The 18104-nt window shown below is 39.1% G+C and overlaps 1 protein-coding gene across 2 annotated transcripts in view; it reads left to right on the top strand.

The window, feature by feature from the left end:
• The window catches only part of DHFR (dihydrofolate reductase), a 25708-nt gene extending 15436 nt beyond the window's left edge, over positions 1–10272 (top strand). The window contains exons 5-6 of one of the 2 annotated variants that reach the window (XM_024119455.2): positions 2002–2117; positions 10035–10272. In XM_024119455.2, coding sequence (XP_023975223.1) covers positions 2002–2117; positions 10035–10113 — 195 coding nt within the window. In that variant the 3' untranslated portion in view covers positions 10114–10272. The remainder of the gene's footprint in view (positions 1–2001; positions 2118–10034) is intronic. The other variant, XM_024119461.3, reaches the window with a different exon arrangement.
• The last annotated feature ends 7832 nt before the right edge of the window (positions 10273–18104 follow it).

Below are 18104 nucleotides of genomic sequence, written 5' to 3'. Positions count from 1 at the left end.
CAAAAAAACAAACAACCCAATCCAAAAATGGGCAGAAGACCTAAATAGACATTTCTCCAAAGAAGATATACAGATTGCCAACAAACACATGAAAGGATGCTCAACATCATTAATCATTAGAGAAATGCAATCAGAACTATAATGAGGTATCACCTCACACCAGTCAGAATGGCCATTATCAAAAAATCTACAAACAATAAATGCTAGAGAAGGTATGGCGAAAACAGAACCCTCTTGCACTATTGGTGGGAATGTAAATTGATACAGCCACTGTGGAGAACAGTATGGAGGTTCCTTAAAAAAACTAAAAATAGAACTACGATATGACCCAGCAATCCCACTACTGGGCTTAAACCCTGAGAAAACCATAATTCAAAAGGAGTCATTTACCACAATGTTCATTGCATCTCTATTTACAATAGCCAGGAAGGACATGGAAGCAACCTAGGTGTCCATCAACAGATGAATGGATAAAGGAGATGTGTCACATGTATACAATGGAATATTACTCAGCCATAAAAAGAAACGAAATTGAGTTATTTGTAGTGAGGTGGATGGACCCAGTGACTGTCATACAGAGTGACGTAAGTCAGGAAGAGAAAAACAAATACCATATGCTAACACATATATATGGAATCTAAAAAAAACAAAACACAAAAATGGTTCTTAAGAACCATGGGGCAGGACAGGAATAAAGATGCAGATGTGAATGGACTTGATATGGGGAGGGGGAAGGGTAAGCTGGGACGAAGTGAGAGAGTGGCATGGACATATATACACTACCAAATGTAAAATAGATAGCTAGTGGGAAGCAGCCGCATAGCACAGGGAGATCAGCTGGGTGCTTTGTGTCCACCTAGAGCAGTGGAATAGGGAGGGTGAGAAGAAGATGCAAGAGGGAGGAGATACGAGGGTATATATATATATATATATATATATATGTATAGCTGATTCACTTTGTTATACAGCAGAAACTAACACAGCATTGTAAAGCAATTATACTCCAATAAAGATGTTAAAAAAAGAAAAAGAAAGAAAAGTTGGGCCATATTTCATTAACTTTGATACAGATCTTCAAATGCTGCTGTAATTAGTCCCTTCAATTTTTCTAATTTTTGGTACAGTAAGAATTGGTAGAATACTGATTTGATTGGGGCAAGAGAATAAATGATTTAATGTAAGCCATAGTATTGAAAATAAAAAGTAAAATTTGTTCTATGCCCTTTGTATGGAATTTTAAGAATTACACAGAGTTGAATTTATATGTATATGTGTTTTTGTTTTGTTTCAAAAGCTATTTCAAAATCAAGAGTTATTGCTTTCTTAGAGTTGCAGTTGGGACTCCTGACTTTGTATTAGAATTTTAAGATAGTTGTTCCAGGGCAGTTTTTTTTCTGTATAAACTATAAATAGTACTGTAGGCAGTAATAGAAAAGTCATTACCAATATAATGCCAAATGTAATCATTAGCAACAAGAGACAGAATAAATTACTTACTCGCATTGTAACTATCTGCTGAGAAACTGAGGCATTAAATTTTATGTATATGTAGTAAGTATGCCCTTGGGATTTTCATTTGTCAAGGTCTCATGAAATTACTATCCTATCCATATAGACATATGTAAATTTTTTCTATGGAGGATAACTAGATAATTTGGGGTTTTAAATTCTTAAACAACAACCAAAGATAAAAGACAAAACTGAATGCTTAAAATGAAGAAAAGAGTTCATGTAAGCAAACTAGAGCCCAGAGTATGTTTGAACTCACCCTTATAATTATTGATAATGATTAGGGCCATTCCCCACTAAGTCATACTTTGCAGGGTCCCAAACTAAAGAATAGGATAATTAAATAGCATGCTTTGGAGGTAACAAGATATATAGCATGTCTCTAATATCTAGTACAAATTGCAGTATGTAATTAAAGCAAAAATATTAGAGTTTCTATAACTTTTGACACAGATAAATAAGGAAATTGATGTCTTTTGTTTTATTTCAAAGGAAGCCATGAACAAGCCAGGCCATCTTAGACTATTTGTGACAAGGATCATGCAGGAATTTGAAAGTGACACATTTTTTCCAGAAATTGATTTGGAAAAATATAAACTTATCCCAGAGTAAGTAAAATGTTATTAATTGGTCTGAAGCACCTTTGGCTTTCCTGCTTAAGAATTATAGAATAGAGAATGTCTCTTCAGATTGAATTCGAAGTAGCAATGTGTTTTATAGACAAAAACTATAGGAATTTTTGGATATCTGCTTTAACAGACTTGGAAATATTCAGGTTTTAATGACTTCACTGAAATATAGAGAATAGGCATTAGTTCATTCTGTAAAATCAGTGCTTATTTAGCATCACACTTTGTCTTAGGCATTGGGGATAGTGTTTACCAAGACAGATGATGTCACTATTCTCCAGGAGATTACATCGTTTATAGTAGAGGAGGAGGGTGGCAAATAATAGATAAACATCCAAAGAGTTGCTGTGTGGTAAATTGAAATACTGTGATGTGGTAGATACTGTGTAGTCTGAGAAGTCATCTCTGAAGAGTGATGTCTACACCAGATCTAAATGGCAAGAAGCCAGCCACACAAAGGGCTGAGGAGAGCATTCCGGAAACCAGAAGTAGCTAGCTCAGAGAACTGAGGGCAGAAAGAAGCCTGGCATGTTCCCTGAACCTGAAAGCCATGGTGGGCATTGTGAGCGAGGGGGAGACCAAGAGGGATCAGACCCAGGGCAGGTTTAGAGGGTTCTGAATAGAGAGTGATACTCTTCTGTTTATGGGCAATGGGCTGGAGGGGAAAAGAGTGAAGCAGGGAGACCAGTTACAGTAGTTCAGGTGAAAGATGAAGGAACTCACTTAGTGGTGGAGGTGGAAGAAGATGTTACACTTGATTTACTCTGTAGTTTACTTTGATTTTAGCATGAAACTGTCTGCTTTTGAAAACATTTTAGTTTAAAAGCACTTTTCAGCTGTTGTCTATGCAGAATAGAAGATTAATTATATCAACACTTTTAGACTAGCTCTTAACACATTCTTTCAAACACTCTCAGTTGAAAACAGTCATTCTTTGAGTGCAAGTTTGATTTTGGAAATACCTCCTAAAAGCAGCATTCAGAGCCAAGTCTGAATAAATGGATGGCCAAGCTTTAGAATAAAGTATATTACTTTACAGAGTAATATAGGTAATTGTCTCAAATCAAATGAAGTTTGTGACTGATTTTCTTGGGCTCTTAACTAGGTCTAAAGAAAACTGGAAATTCTAAGAACTCTAAAAAGTTTCTAAACAGCTAAAGTACAGGCTTTTGCTTATAGTCTCCAAAGGTGACTACTTAGAAAAATCACATTGATTTCATATATATATATATTTTTTATAAAATCAGCTGTGTTTCTTTGTCCCACCTTATTTTCTCTTGTACTGCTTAGATTGCTGATTCTCACATTATGTGGATATTGATCTCTGCTATCCGTCATTTCTTACCTTTCTTTTTGCTACTAACAAAAAGAATAGATTACTGTGTGAATCAGCTTCATATTAAATACCTTTGTAAACCCTGTCACTCTCGATTAGACCTCTTTCCAAAGCTATGACCCTTCAAGATCCTTGATAACTTAAAACAAATACAATTCTGGCTTTGACTCTTAGAAAAGAAAATATTAACATCTCCTGAGAAATGATTCACACATCTCAACATTCACCCATTCGAAGTATACAATTCAATGGTTTTAGTATATTCAGAGTTGTGCAGCCATCACCACAATCTTAAGTTCAGAACATTTTCACCATCCAAAAAGAACCCCTGTACACATTAGCAGTTGCTCTCCATTCCCTTCCCCTGCTGGCTCTAGGAACCACTAAATCTATTTTCTATCTCTATAGATATGCCTATTCTAGATATTTCATGTTAACAGAATCATATAATATGAAGTCCTTCTTGGAATTGGCTTCTTTCACTTAGCATACTGTTTTCAAGGTCATCCATGTTGTAATATGTATCAGTACTTCATGCCAAAAAGAATTCCATTGTATAGATTTACTACATTTTATTTATCCATTCACCAGTTAGTAGACATTTTATTTATTTCCACTTTTTGGTTAATGTAATGCTGTTTTGAACATTCATGTACAAGTTTTTCTGGGGATGTATATTTTCATTCCTCTTGGGTGTAATCTGGGAGAAGAATCACTGGGTCATATAGTTTAACATTTTGAGGAACTGCTGAACTTTTGATAATGTGACTGTACCATTTTACAGTCCCACCAGCAACATACGAAGGTTCCAGTTTCTCTATATCCTTGCCAACACTTGTTATTGTCTTCCTTTTTGGTTATAGCTATCCTAGTAGGGATGAGGTGGTATCTCATTGCGGTTTTGATTTGCATTTCCCTAATGACTAATGATGTTGAACGTCTTTTCAGTTGCTTATTGGAGATTTATATACTGTATCTTCTTTGGAAAAATATCAATTCACATCCTTTGCCCATTTTTAAAATTTGGTTATTTATCTTTCTATTACTGAGTTTTAAGAGTTCTTTGAATATTCTGGATACAAGTCCTTTATCAGATATATGAGTTGAAAATATTTTCTCCTATTATCTGAATTGTCTTTTCACTTTCCTAATTGACTTTCACTTTTCCTAATCATTTGCAGCACAAAGGTTTTTAATTTGTATGTAGTCCAATTTTTCTTTTGTGTGTGTGTGTGGTATGCGGGCCTCTCACTGCTGTGCCCTCTCCCGTTGCGGAGCACAGGCTCCTGACGCGCAGGCTCAGCGGCCATGGCTCACGGGCCCAGCCACTCCGCAGCATGTGGGATCTTCCTGGACCGGGGCACGAACCCGTGTCCTCTGCATCAGCAGGTGGATTCTCAACCACTGCACCACCAGGGAAGCCCCAATTTTTCTATTTTTTTTCTTTTGTCGATTGTCCTTTTGGTTTCATACCTAAGAAACCATTACCTAATCCAAGCTCACAGAGATTTTTTCCTGTGTTTTCTTCTAAGAGTTTTATAGTTTTAACTCTTAATTTAAGTCTATGATCTGTTTGTGTTAATTTATATATGCTATAAGGAAGAAGTCCAAGTTCATTCTTTGGTAAGCAGCACACCAGTTGTCCTAGCACTATTTGTTGAAAAGACTGTTCTTTTCCCCGACTGAATTGTCTTAGCACCTCTGTGGAAAATCTGTTGACCATAAATGTGAGGGTTTATTTCTGGACATTCGGTTCTATTCCACTGATCTACATGTGTATCTTTATGCCAGAACCACACTGTCTTGATTACTGCAGCCGTGTAATAACATTTGCAATCAGGAAGTACTAGTCTTCCAATTTTGTTGTTCTTTGTTGTTTTGACTACTCTATGTTCCTTGCATTTCCATATGAATTTTATGATCAGCTTGTCAATTTCTGCCAAAAAGCAAGCTAGGATTTTGATAGAGATTGCACTGTATCTGTAGATTACTTTGGAGAGTATTGCCATCACATCAGTATTAACTGCCAAATCATGAACATTTGATGTCTTTTCAACTTATTTAGATCTTCCTTAATTTCTTTCAGCAATGTTTTGTAGCTTTCAGTGTACAAACCTTGCACTTCATTGTTAAATTTATTCTTAAATATTTTGTTCTTTTTGATACTATTGTAAATCAAATTGTTTCTTAATTTTCAGATTGTTCATTGCTATTATATAGAAATACAATTGATTTTTGTTTATTGAGCTTGTATCCTGCAACCTCACTGAACTCATTTATTCTGATTGTAAATGGATTCCTTCAGATTTTCTAGATACCGAATATATCATTTGCAAATATAGTTTTACTTCTTCCTTTCTAATCTGGATGTTTTTTATTTTTCTTGCCTAATTGTCCTGGCTAGAACCTCCAGTATGATGTTCAATAGAAACGGCAAGAGCAGACATCCCTGTCTTGTTCCTGATCTTAGAGAGAAAGCATCCATTAAATACGATGTTAGCTGTGGGTCTTTCATACATGCCCTTTATCACACTGAGGAAGATCTCTTCTATTTCTAATTCATTGAGTGTTTTTATCATGAAGGGGTATTGGGTTTTGTCAAATACTTTTTTTTGAGTCTCTTGAGATAATCATGTGGTTTTTGTCATTAATAAGACAAAATATATAATTAATACTTAATATGCTATCAATATGGCATATTACATCAGTTGATTTTTCTGTTAAACCCATCTGACATTTTTGAGATAAATCCCACTTGGTAGTAATGTATAATCCTTTTTATATGTTGCTGAATTCCATTTGCTAATATTTTGTTGAGGATTTTTACATTTATATTCATAAGGATATTGGTATATTGGTCCATAGGTTTTTTTTTGGTAACGTCTTCATTTAGCTTTGCTATCAGGATAGTGCTAGCCTCACAGAATGAGCTGGGAAGTGCTCTCTCCTCTTCTACATTTTAGAAGAGTTTGTGAAGGACTGGTATTAATTCTTCTTTAAATGTCTGAGAAATTTTCAATGGAGAATAGACTGAGATAGGAAATTGCTATCCAAAGCCAAAATTCAAAGAAATTGCTCCAAAATGGACATTCTAAACAAGGCTATGGAAGAAAACAAAAAGTCCTTTCTTCCACTGCAGCACATCATGGTCATCTGTACTTTCAAGCCTGTAGCAACGTAGTAACAGCCTCTTTAACATGGGATGGAGGGAATCCCCTAAGGGATAAGGGAGATATGAAGTAGTATAAATCTTTCATGAAATAGAGAAAAAGGAAACCTCTGAAGCAAAGAGAATACGCTTTGTCCCTGGACGTCTGTAACATTGCTCAATTCTGGAGCTTTCTTTCCAAATCTCTCTACATTGGGCAACTGAGAATTGCTCCCTACTGTCCAGAAATGAGTTCTGATCATTCTTTACTCCCCTCCATTCTTTCCCCACAGCTACCCACAAATTGTTTAGACTTCCATTATCCCTATCCTAGGCCTCTTGTGGTTACATAGGTTTCAGTTCAAACACAGTATCTTTTATTAACACCAAACTTCCTGGTAATAAAAGCACCAGTATAATGAAATAAAAATGAAAGAGGACTACTGTGAAGCAAGAAGAGAATAAATTAAAATGTAGATGAAGCCACAAGTGGTAGAAGTCTAAAAGCAGAATATTAACAAAGTAAGATGGTTTTACTTTGTGTCTCCCTTTTTTCCCAGTGGGTCACTGTCAGTGCAGTAATTTTTTTTGACAGCACCATGCCAGCCTGTCCATTAAGGCTCTGCCCTTATTCATCTTGCCTGGAAGAAGTCTTTCTATCTCAGACTATTTCACACTAGGCTCCGACCAAACCATCAGAGCGAAATATTTTATAGCAGCAGTTTTCCCACTTAATGAGCCCCAAACAGACTTCTCCTTCTAGTTAACAACCTTTCATGTGACCATGTAGTCAAATAGGGTTAAAGACCAGAAGAGGCCTTTGAGGCAGTAATTGGCTCCAGAGCTGGGACAGATGCCCCTCACCAGTAGACACCTGAAGTAGGATTTAGATGGGCTGATGTTTCTTCTTCCGTTCCCATTATTTCTTGACTGTCCAACAGGATCCTGGCATATTTGTCCATATTATTTGTGGATCCCTCTCCTCCTGAGCCTGTGCTTCCTATAGAGTCATCATTTTTAGTTATGATTTGGTTCTTATAGATACCTGTTCCAGGAACTCTGTTTACCTCTATTTTAGACCTTCCATCAGATCATCTCTGCATTATTCTCATGATCCTTTGTCAGTTCAGATCTTATGATTATTTGTATTCATTTGCTTCTTTAATGCTTGAAGATTCTAGAAAAGACCATCTATCTGGGTGGTTCACAATAAATAGGTGGTATTTCCAAATCGTGTTAGACTTAAACTTGGAGTTCAAAGGTTGCTCTTAGACAGTTTGTTCTTCAGAAAAGTTTGGAATTATGATTATGAGGTAGTTATCATTATTAAAACAGACTGAATATGTGAATATTGTGGAAAGTAAAATTAATCTTAAGCAGAATTAAATTTTTGTTTCACAGAGAAAATAAACATTGTTACCATGACTAGTGACCATATCTAGCCCATAGCATAGTTATTTCTAAATAATTATTATTCATGGTTTTAGAAATAGCTTTGATTTGATACTTTGCTTTTATCTTGTTAACTGACAATCTTGATACTCTTGAGAATTTTACACACACACACAAATGTAAATGTTGCTTTTGGTGACTCATCTAAGAAAGTAAAATTGTGGTTTAAAGTTGGCCTAGTAAAATCATTTCTTTAAACAAAGAAAAAACTATATTGCTACTAAAACAGTAGAACAGAAACAGCTTAGGAAATGGCTAGTAAATAGAAACATACCTTCTTCCTCTTAAATATATTCTCCTTTTTTTTTCTTACATATTATTATGCTATTGTTATTTCATGTTTCTAATTATATATTTTTTCAAAATGGCATAATCTCTAATTGGTCAACAAAAGGTTAATTCCTATTATTACTCAGCATTCTGTTGGGTATCATAAGAGATTTAAATTTGTTTTCTATGTTATCTCTGCCTACAATGAGGTTAGAAAATAGTTAGGGGGACAAAACAAACTAATATCATTAATGGGTAACATTTGTAGAGCACTTAATATTTCAGGCACAGTGCTAAATTCTCTATAAGGATGAAGACTTTTTATTGATAGCTAAGTGTCACACAGCAGACCAGATTCAAACACAAGCCTGACTAAAGCAAGTCTTCCTGACCCCTCACCTCGAGCACAGTGGATACAGCCAGCACAAACCTACGGAAGTGCCCCAAGATTAGGGTTGTGGCCAAGAGTGGTCAGAAGAGCCTTCAGTGGAAGACCCGGGTTTGGAGTTTTTTGGGGGGCAGGGGGGGGCGGTGGTGTTCAGTGAAAAATAATTTTTTTGTTGTCATAAGAACACAGCATGAGATCTACTCTCAACAAATGCTTAAGTGTACAATACACTATTGTAAACTGTAGGCCCAGCGTTAAACAGAAGATCTCCAGAACTTGCTCATCTTGCTGAAACTTTATATACCCTTTGAACAGCTACTCCCTGTTTCCTCCTTCCCTCAACCCCTGTGAACTACCCTTCTACTCTCTGTTTCTATGAATTTGACCATTGTAGATTTCTCATATAAGTAGAATCATGCAGTATTTGTCCTTCTGTGACTGACTTATTCCACTTAGCATAATGTCCTCCAAGTTTATCCATGTTGCTGCATATGGCAGGACTTCCTTGTTTTTTGAAGGCTGAATAATATTCCATTGTATGTATACATATTTTCTTTATATACTCATCTGTCACTGTAGTTTCCATATCTTGGCTATTGTGGATAATGCTGCAGTAAACATGGAAGTGCAAATACCCCTACAAGAGATAAGTGTTGGCGAGGATGTGGAGAAATTGGCGCTCTTGTACATTGTTGGTAGGGATGTAAAATGATGCAGCCATTAGGAAAAACAGTATGACGTTTCCTCAAAATACTAACAATAGAACTACCATATGATCCAGCAATCCCACTTTTAAGTATATACCCAAAGGAGGGCCTGGGTTTTGACTTAGAAGCTGAGGGAAACACACACCTAAGTGAGTGTTAGGGAGTAGAAAAGATCAGATAAACAGTGATTCTAGTAAAGGATATGAAATAAGCCACACAGTGGGGAATTAGAGCAGTGTGGTGCCCACTGATTAAACAGAAATCAGGAATCCCCATGCACCACACACAACTTCAGTTCCACTCTAACAGCTAAAGGTTGTGTTTCATTTTTTCTTTGCTCACACAAGAGATTTGACACCAAATGTAAGACTTGCAGAAAGTTCTTAAGAAATTTCATATTAGCTGGGTGACAGAGTAGGAACATAAAAGAGAAACTGCTAACAGTGGTTAGTTTGGGGGAGAAAAACTAGGAGTTAGAAGGAAAGGAAGAAGAATTATACTTTTTATTTTCTTTCTGTAGTTTGAAATTTTTCTTACTATTTGCATGTGTAGTGTATTTGCATAATATTTACTTATACATCTTTTTCTTTTACAGATATCCAGGTGTTCCTTCTGATGTCCAGGAGGAGAAAGGCATTAAGTACAAATTTGAAGTATATGAAAAGAACAATTAATGTGAAAGTGTTTTCTGATCTATTTCAAGCCTCCTCCTCCCCCAGCAAAATTACGTATTTTTTGTTGTAGAGACTTTTGTTGACTTTAGATCTATGGATAATTATTTCTAAGCAAAGTACTTTTATTCCCCATTAATCTTAACTAGACTGTATCAGATACCATCTGTGAAACATTTCTTGCTGTAACTTCCTGAATGCCCATCAAGAGTCAAGAATAGGTGACCAGGGGCTTCCCTGGTGGCGCAGTGGTTGAGAGTCCGCCTGCCGATGCAGGGGACACGGGTTCGTGCGCCGGTCCGGGAGGATCCCACATGCCGCAGAGCGGCTGGGCCGGTGAGCCATGGCCGCTGAGCCTGCGCGCCTGCAGCCTGTGCTCGGCCACCCGAGAGGCCACAGCAGTGAGAGGCCCGCGTACAGCAAAAAAAAAAAAAAAAAAAAAAAAATAGGTGACCAGCACCTGTCTAGGGTAGAATATCTACCAAGACAGCCCAAAGTGGGAGAGTGCCCTGGTAGTATGAGTTGAAACCAGAGCCTATAGAGCTAGGAGCTAGGCAGATGGGTCCAAAGGTCAGAAATGGATTATAAACAGAAGAGCTAGCATTCAGTTATTTAAATTAGATCAAAAGAGGGACTGTGAATTACTTTACATCACACTTCTGAAAAAAATTCTCTTCACTCAGACCAGGAGTCAATAAGTTGAAAAATCCAGGATATTCCACAGGGATAGTAAAGAGGCATGTACGAGACTACCTTTTCGGTGGTTAAAGGAGAAGGTTTGAGACCTTAAAAAACTTTGTTTCTGATCTTCAGTGAGATTACATGGGATGTTACAATGATAGAACAAGAATTGGCTGCTCTTTATGAAAAAGAATAATCTAATATCAAACATAATGGCTAAAATTAAAAATTCAAAGAGGTAATAAATTGAGAATGAATATTGGTAGAAACCAAAATTAGTAAGTTAGAAACTAAACTTCAAAGAATTAAAAAATGAAAATTAAAACATGTTTTACGCATCACGTTAGCAAAGATTTAGATTAAGTATCCAAAAAAAATAGCATTTTCTGCCTTATAAATTGGTACAACCTTTTTAGAGTGTAAGTTAGCAATATCAATTAAAATTCAAAGTATTCTGGGTTTGGACCCAGAACTTCCACTTCTAGAAATTAATCCTGAACAAAGAAATGGACCCAAGAGTATTTGTTGCAACTTTTTTTTTCAAACTTAGAAACAGCCCAAATGTTGATTAATAAGAAATAACTAACCAATGTGTCTATAAAATGTAACCTCTGCAGCAGTTAAAAAGAATGAGATACTGACAGGAAAATGCCAAAAATTGCTAAATAAAAGAAGCAAATTGTGTAATACTCAAAATGTTTAATAAATGTTCATGTGTGGGAAAAAGCATGCTGCAAACTGTTGACAGTATCAAAGTTGGGAGTGTTATTTTCTGCGTTAGGTATGTCTGTTGTGATTAGATTTTTTTGTAGCATTATGTACTTATTTTCATGAAAAATTACTTAAAATGATAAATTGAGCCCTTTATGCTTAGCAGTAAAATTAGGTTACAGAACATCAGGAATAAAAAGAAATGTCCAAAAATCTTCCATAGAGGGAAAAAAACAAATCACACAGAAGAATAGGAATCAATACTGACTAAGACTTACAAACCACAAGAAGACAGTGGTGCTCACTGCAAGGAACATAACCAGAAAACTATTAGTATCCAGAATTTATAGATATCAGATACTGATAAGAAAAAGAAACAAACCATTTAGAGAAGAGGAAACTCAAGGGGCCAAAAATATATAAAAAGTTGTACCTTCCCACTAGTAATTGGGGAAATGCAAATTAAAACTACAGCGAGGGCTTCCCTGGTGGTGCAGTGGTTAAGAATCTGCTTGCCAATGCAGGGGACATGGGTTCAATCCCTGGTCCAGGAAGATCCCACATGCTGCAGAGCAACTAAGCCCATGCGCCACAACTACTGAGCCCACGTGCCACAACTACTGAAGCCTGCATGCCTAGAGCCCGTGCTCCACAACGAGAAGCTACCGCAATGAGAAGCCCACGCACCGCAACAAAGAGTAGCCCCACTCGCCACAACTAGAGAAAGCCCGCGTGCAGCAACGAAGACCCAGTGCAGCCAAAAACAGAAAAATAAAATAAATTTTTTAAAAATAAATGAAACTACAGCAAGGTACCATCCATACACATCAGATGTGGCATTCTCTCCAATACTTAACATTGTCAGACTGTTAAAATGTTGGCAATATTTATTAAAGATGAAGATGCACATACCCTTTGACCCAGCAGTTCCACTCAATACCAAGAGAAAACCTCCTACATAAATCTTGAGAAGTTTGTAGAATGTTGCGGCCTTGTTTGGAACAGTGAAAGACAAAACAACCTGCAAGTCCAGTGACAAGAAAATGAGTACGTTACTGTCTTATACTGGGTTTCCCCCAGAGCAGATCCTGAGACTAGAATTTGAATGAAGCAGTTTACTTGATAGATGATACCAGAAAGCACCAATTGGTATGTGGAAAAGTAAAACCGGGAAGGTGAGAAGGCAGTTCAAGGTCAGTGAGCAGATTCCCATTGGGTAACAAACTCAATAGTGCTAAGATATCTGGGAAATGGAGGGGAGGAAATCCAGAGTATTTATCCCCAACTCGTTGATTTGGGGCTGCTCCCAGGTTTGTCAGCTCCCTGACCTGTGTATGGCTGAACACACTCCAGCTGCTAGAGTCCCAGGTGTTTGCAATAAGAGGCTGCTGGCATGCATAGGAACAGTGAATGCTAAACACTTAAAGCAATTCCATGTTTATGATTGTGTATGTAAGATTTTCATACTTTTTAATATAGTAAAAAGTATAAAGCCACACATAGTTTGTTAGAAATATTTTACAATTTTAAAATATACAGAATCAGGAAAATCAATTAGAAGTTCAGGAGATGAATGATGGTAACTCAGACTAGAGGACTGGGCATAGTAAAAATATTTGATTTAGAGTAGATTTAAAAGTTGGAAGTAGGGACTTCCCTGGTGACACAGTGGTTAAGAATCCACCTGCCAATGCAGGGGACATGGGTTCAATCCCTGGTCCAGGAAGATCCCACATGCTATGGAGCAACTAAGCCCATGTGCCACAACTACTGAGCCTGCACCCTAGATCCTGCGTGCCACAACTACTGAGCCCATGCACAGCAACTACGGAAGCCCATGCACTCTAGGGTCCATGTGCCACAACTACTGAAAGCGTGTCCTGCAACTACTGAAGCCCACACACCTAGAGCCCGTGCTCTGCCACAAGAGAAGCCACCACAATGAGAAGCCCGTGCACTGCAACAAAGAGTATCCTCTGCTCGTCACAACTAGAGAAAGCCTGCACACAGCAACAAAGACCCAATGCAGCCAAAAATAAGCAAAATTTAATTTTTTTTAAAAGTTGGAGGTAATGGGATTTTCTGGTGGAGTTTGATTTTGGCTTTGGACCCACTGAATTTGAAATACCTTTAAGGAAAGAAGGAAGGAAGGAAGGAGAGAGGAAATTAAAAAAAAAAAACTGAAGTAATAGAACCATGCCTTCAAACTTGAGAGAAGTTATTTTCAACTGATAAATCTATACTCAGCCAACTAATCAGGGGTGATGCACACCTGAACAGTTGATCTGATAAATGAGTTGGCTACTAAGTCCTAACAGGCAGGACAAAGGGATGATTCATGTCCTGGGAGGGACAAAGTGGGCCACCGTGTGAGAGTTCATCACACTACTCAGAACGGTGTGAGGTTTAAAACTTTAATTATTTCTGGAATTTTCCATTTAATATTTCGGACTGTGGTTGACCTTGGGTTACTAAAACTGCAGAAAGAGAAACCTTGGATAAGGGGGTGCTGCTGTACATTGACATTTCTGTTAAACCTCTTTATCCTTGGGACAAAAAAAGAGCAAATCACGTTGTTGTGTGCTATTTCAAATAACTCTGCAGTCAATAGTAAAAGTAAATAAATGTGAAATGTGTTTATTGGAAGACAAATTTTAGGTGTCCTCTACCTCTTTGCCCCTGGGCCATAGGACACACAGAAGACAAACACTTGAAGGAATAGAGGGTTAATCTGCAAGGAGACGTGATGATACTGGACTCAGGAAAAACTGGAGAGAGCAGAGGTTTTCTACTCCATCTGCCAGCCAGAATCATTTGGGAAAGGGGCCCTGAATGAGACTGCCCCTTTTTCAGCCTCTGGTCACAGCCCCCTTCAAAAGGCCAAAGTCTGCCCACAGGTTGGTTTTGCACTGCCAGTCCTCTTTGAGAGGTGAATTAGCATAACTTAAACCTGGCATTTCCCACCCCCACCAACAGCATTTTATTATGAACTCTTGCAAGCACACAGAAAAGTTGAGAGAATTTACCCATCACCTGGATTCTATCATTGTTAACATTTTGCTATCTCTGCTTTATCACATTTTTAGCCAAACAACCATCTATACATCTTATATTTTGATGCATCTCAAAAGTAAATTGTAGGTATCAGTATGCTTCATTCATAGATTCTTCAGCTTGTATATCATTAACTATATTTCAATATTTGTTACTCTATTTTGGCAAAATTTACATAGCGAAATGCAGATCTTAAGTGGAGCATTCTACAAGTTTTAACAAAAGCATGACTGTGTGACACCAACCTCTGTCCATCACCCCAGAAAATCCCCTCATATCCCTTCCTAGTCAATCCCCACCCACCAGAGGCAACCACTATTCTGGGCTTTTTTTCTCATAGATTAGTTCTTCCTGTTCCTGAACTTCACAGTATGTACTCTTTTGGTCTGGCTTATTTCACTCAGCAAAATTTATTTGAGATTCACCCACGTTGTTGCATGCATCACTGGTTTGTTCCTTTTCATTACTGAATAGTCTTCCATTGTATGGCTGTACCACAGTTTGTTCATTCTCCTGTTGAAGGACATGAGGGTTTTTTTTTTTTTTTTTTTTTTTTTTGGCTGTGTTGGGTCTTCGTTGCTGTGCGTGGGCTTTCTCTAGTCGTGGCAAGCGGGGGCTGCTCTTCATTGCGGTGCACGGGCTTCTCATTGTGGTGGCTTCTCTTGTGGAGCACAGGCTCTAGGCGGGCGGGCTTCAGTAGTTGTGGCACATGGGCTGTAGAGTGCAGGCTCAGTAATTGTGGCGCACGGGCTTAGTTGCTCCGCGGCATGTGGAATCTTCCTGGCCCAGGGATGGAATGTGTGTCTCCTGCATTGGCAGGAGTCCAAGTCCCCATGAGTGCTCTTTTAAGGTGGGATTTGAGCCTGGTACTGAAGGGTCTAGAGAGGTGATGAGTGACAGTCAGGCAGAAGGCAGAGGTATGCTCCAGGCAGAGGGAAAGCCATAAAGAAACCTCATCTCCAGATGCTGGGCTGCACTGTGCAGGCCCGCAAGCCTTGTAGTTATCCAGCCTCAAGACTGAAGAAAGAGACAGAGACATCACCAGTTTATTGGATAGGAGGATCTTACATATCTGAAGCAAAGTCCTACAGTGACATCCCACCCTGTGCAGCAGAGGGCAGGCAGGACCTGGCAGCAGTCTTTCACTACTCCGGGGAGAAGGAGGCTACCACTTATAGGGGGCATTGACGTCAGGTGGCCTCATCAGTTACCCAGTTACTAATCAAGCCCTATAATTAAGAAGACTGGATAGTCATGTGAGTGAAGCGGGGAATGGTTGAGTAGGGGATGTACAGAGAGCTAGAGAACAACCATCTCAAATGGCCTGACCATACACCAGATTCCAGAAGCCGGGACAAGACCTTACCAAGGAAGGTAGGTGTTATAGGCCCTGCCTCCACCAAGTGCCAAGTGTCTACTCCACCTTCACTATGCCTCTCAATCTGTTCTTTTTCAAAACCATATCTAATTCAGGTCTTTATTTTCTCTCACTGAGACAGTCGGAGGAACCTAAATTGGTGGTTTTTCCATATCTGCTCTCCTTCCCCAACAATCTCTCATAAACATGGCCACCAAGACCAGCTTTCTGAACTGCACCTCTGATTATGTTGCCGTCTCGCCTCCTTAAAGCTCACCCAGCTAAGAACAAATACCACCTTGGCCTTTAGGGTCCTCTGCAGAAGGCATTGGTCAACCTCTCCAAACTTATCTACCATTTCCACTCCCCACATGTTATACACAAGCCACACTCAGCTCCTCACAAATCCCCAAACAGACCCAAGCTTTGCCACACACATGTCCTTCCTATGCAGTTCTCTCTGCCTATAATTCCTCCCTCCCCGTATCCTCCAGTCTAAGCCATACCTGATCCTCAGAGCCCTGCCCAGATCCAAAATGTTACCTCTTTCATGAAGCTTTCCATCTCACCGTTCTCTGAATCACCCAGCACTACCTGTCTGTCACAGCCCTTCAACGCGGTTTGCCTCACAGCTATATGTTATTCTCATCTCCTCTCCTTCCTCAACCAGGAATGTTTTCAGCTGCAAGTACTAGAAAACCCAACTGGCAGTGGCTTAAACAAATTGGGATTTGCTGACTCAGAACAATTTGGTTTCTTGCTCAAGGTGGCAGAATGGCTTATACTGCTTCAGAGACGAAGTCCATGGTCACAGCAGGAAGAGAGAAAGGGAGCAATGTCAGGCACATTGCTTTCATCAGAAACACAAAACTTGTCCCAAATCCTCCTAGCACTAGAGCCTAATTCTAATTCATGCACATCAGAATTTAGGATCGCTGGTTTAAAACGAATCTTGATCTATCATCTGGGGCTGGTATATTGCCCCCACCCCAACAAAATCAGAGGTCTCTTGTCAAGTAAGACAGCAAGATGGATATGAGACTACAATTAAGTGTTTTTGCTACATCAACTCTGCCTGACTGCCAGCTGTTTCAAGACAAACTACATCTTGTTCACCTCTGTCTGCCCTCAAGACGTCTAGCATCTCAAAAATATTGGTTGATTGACTGATCGATCAATCAATAGATGGATGAACAGAATGCCATGCACTGGAGAGGACTATACACTGGGCAGGACCATGCCTGGGGAGGACCATGCCTGGGGAGGAATTCAGCTGCATGGATGATAGCACAGATCATCACAATGCCAGCCACCAGGAATAGAACTCCAAACGCTTCTGCCCACAGCATCTTAGTATCGGAGTTGCCAAGGAAAACACAATACAGTCAAGCACTGGATGGAACAACACTTTACTCACATAGAGAAGAAAGAGAGCAAGAGCAGCTCCAATAGTGTACATGGTTCCCCCTGGCAAGCAGGTCCGCCTGGCAGCCAATGCAGGGCAAATGGCCTACTGGCACCCCTCTTGTGCTGTCCTAGAAGGACCCCAACCTCTACTCCGTGGAGTCTGAAATACTGAAAGCTGGGAGTGCGCCTGAGGCCATTGATGCAAATACCTAAGTGGAACAAAGGAGCCCACGTTGAGCCTGAAATAGGGAAAGATAACCCTACACAAGGTGGTAAACCCAGCACAGGCTGTGTGACTCTTTATCTCTTGGTAAGGAAGTGTTCTAGGCCCAAGGCCCATATTTATATGCCTAAGCAGGGGTCAAAATATGTGCCTTACAGCAGTTTGGGTTGAAAGGCACATATGAGACTGCCTTTCCCAACACTTAGATAGATAGATAGATAGATAACAAAATGGGTTAAATAAAATTTTGTATATCATCTTTGAAACCTCATAGCCTGTATAACATTGATTCTTTAGGGAAATGGGCCTCAAGTTTTAATCAATTTACAAATGAGTTATTTGCAATAATAATAATAATAATAGCAACAATCAACACACAGCTCTTTTTTTTTTCTTTTTGTTTTTTTGTGTGGTACGCGAGCCTCTCACTGTTGTGGCCTCTCCCGTTGCAGAGCACAGGCTCCGGACGCACAGGCTCAGCGGCCATGGCTCACGGGCCCAGCCGCTCCGTGGCATGTGGGATCTTCCCGGACCGGGGCACGAACCCGTGTCCCCTGCGTC

Source organism: Physeter macrocephalus, chromosome 8, assembly GCF_002837175.3.
Source record: "Physeter macrocephalus isolate SW-GA chromosome 8, ASM283717v5, whole genome shotgun sequence".
In the NCBI taxonomy this organism is placed as follows: domain Eukaryota; kingdom Metazoa; phylum Chordata; class Mammalia; order Artiodactyla; family Physeteridae; genus Physeter; species Physeter macrocephalus.
The sequence above is the reverse complement of the archived record's forward strand: the minus strand, read 5'-3'. Positions and strand labels throughout refer to the sequence as shown.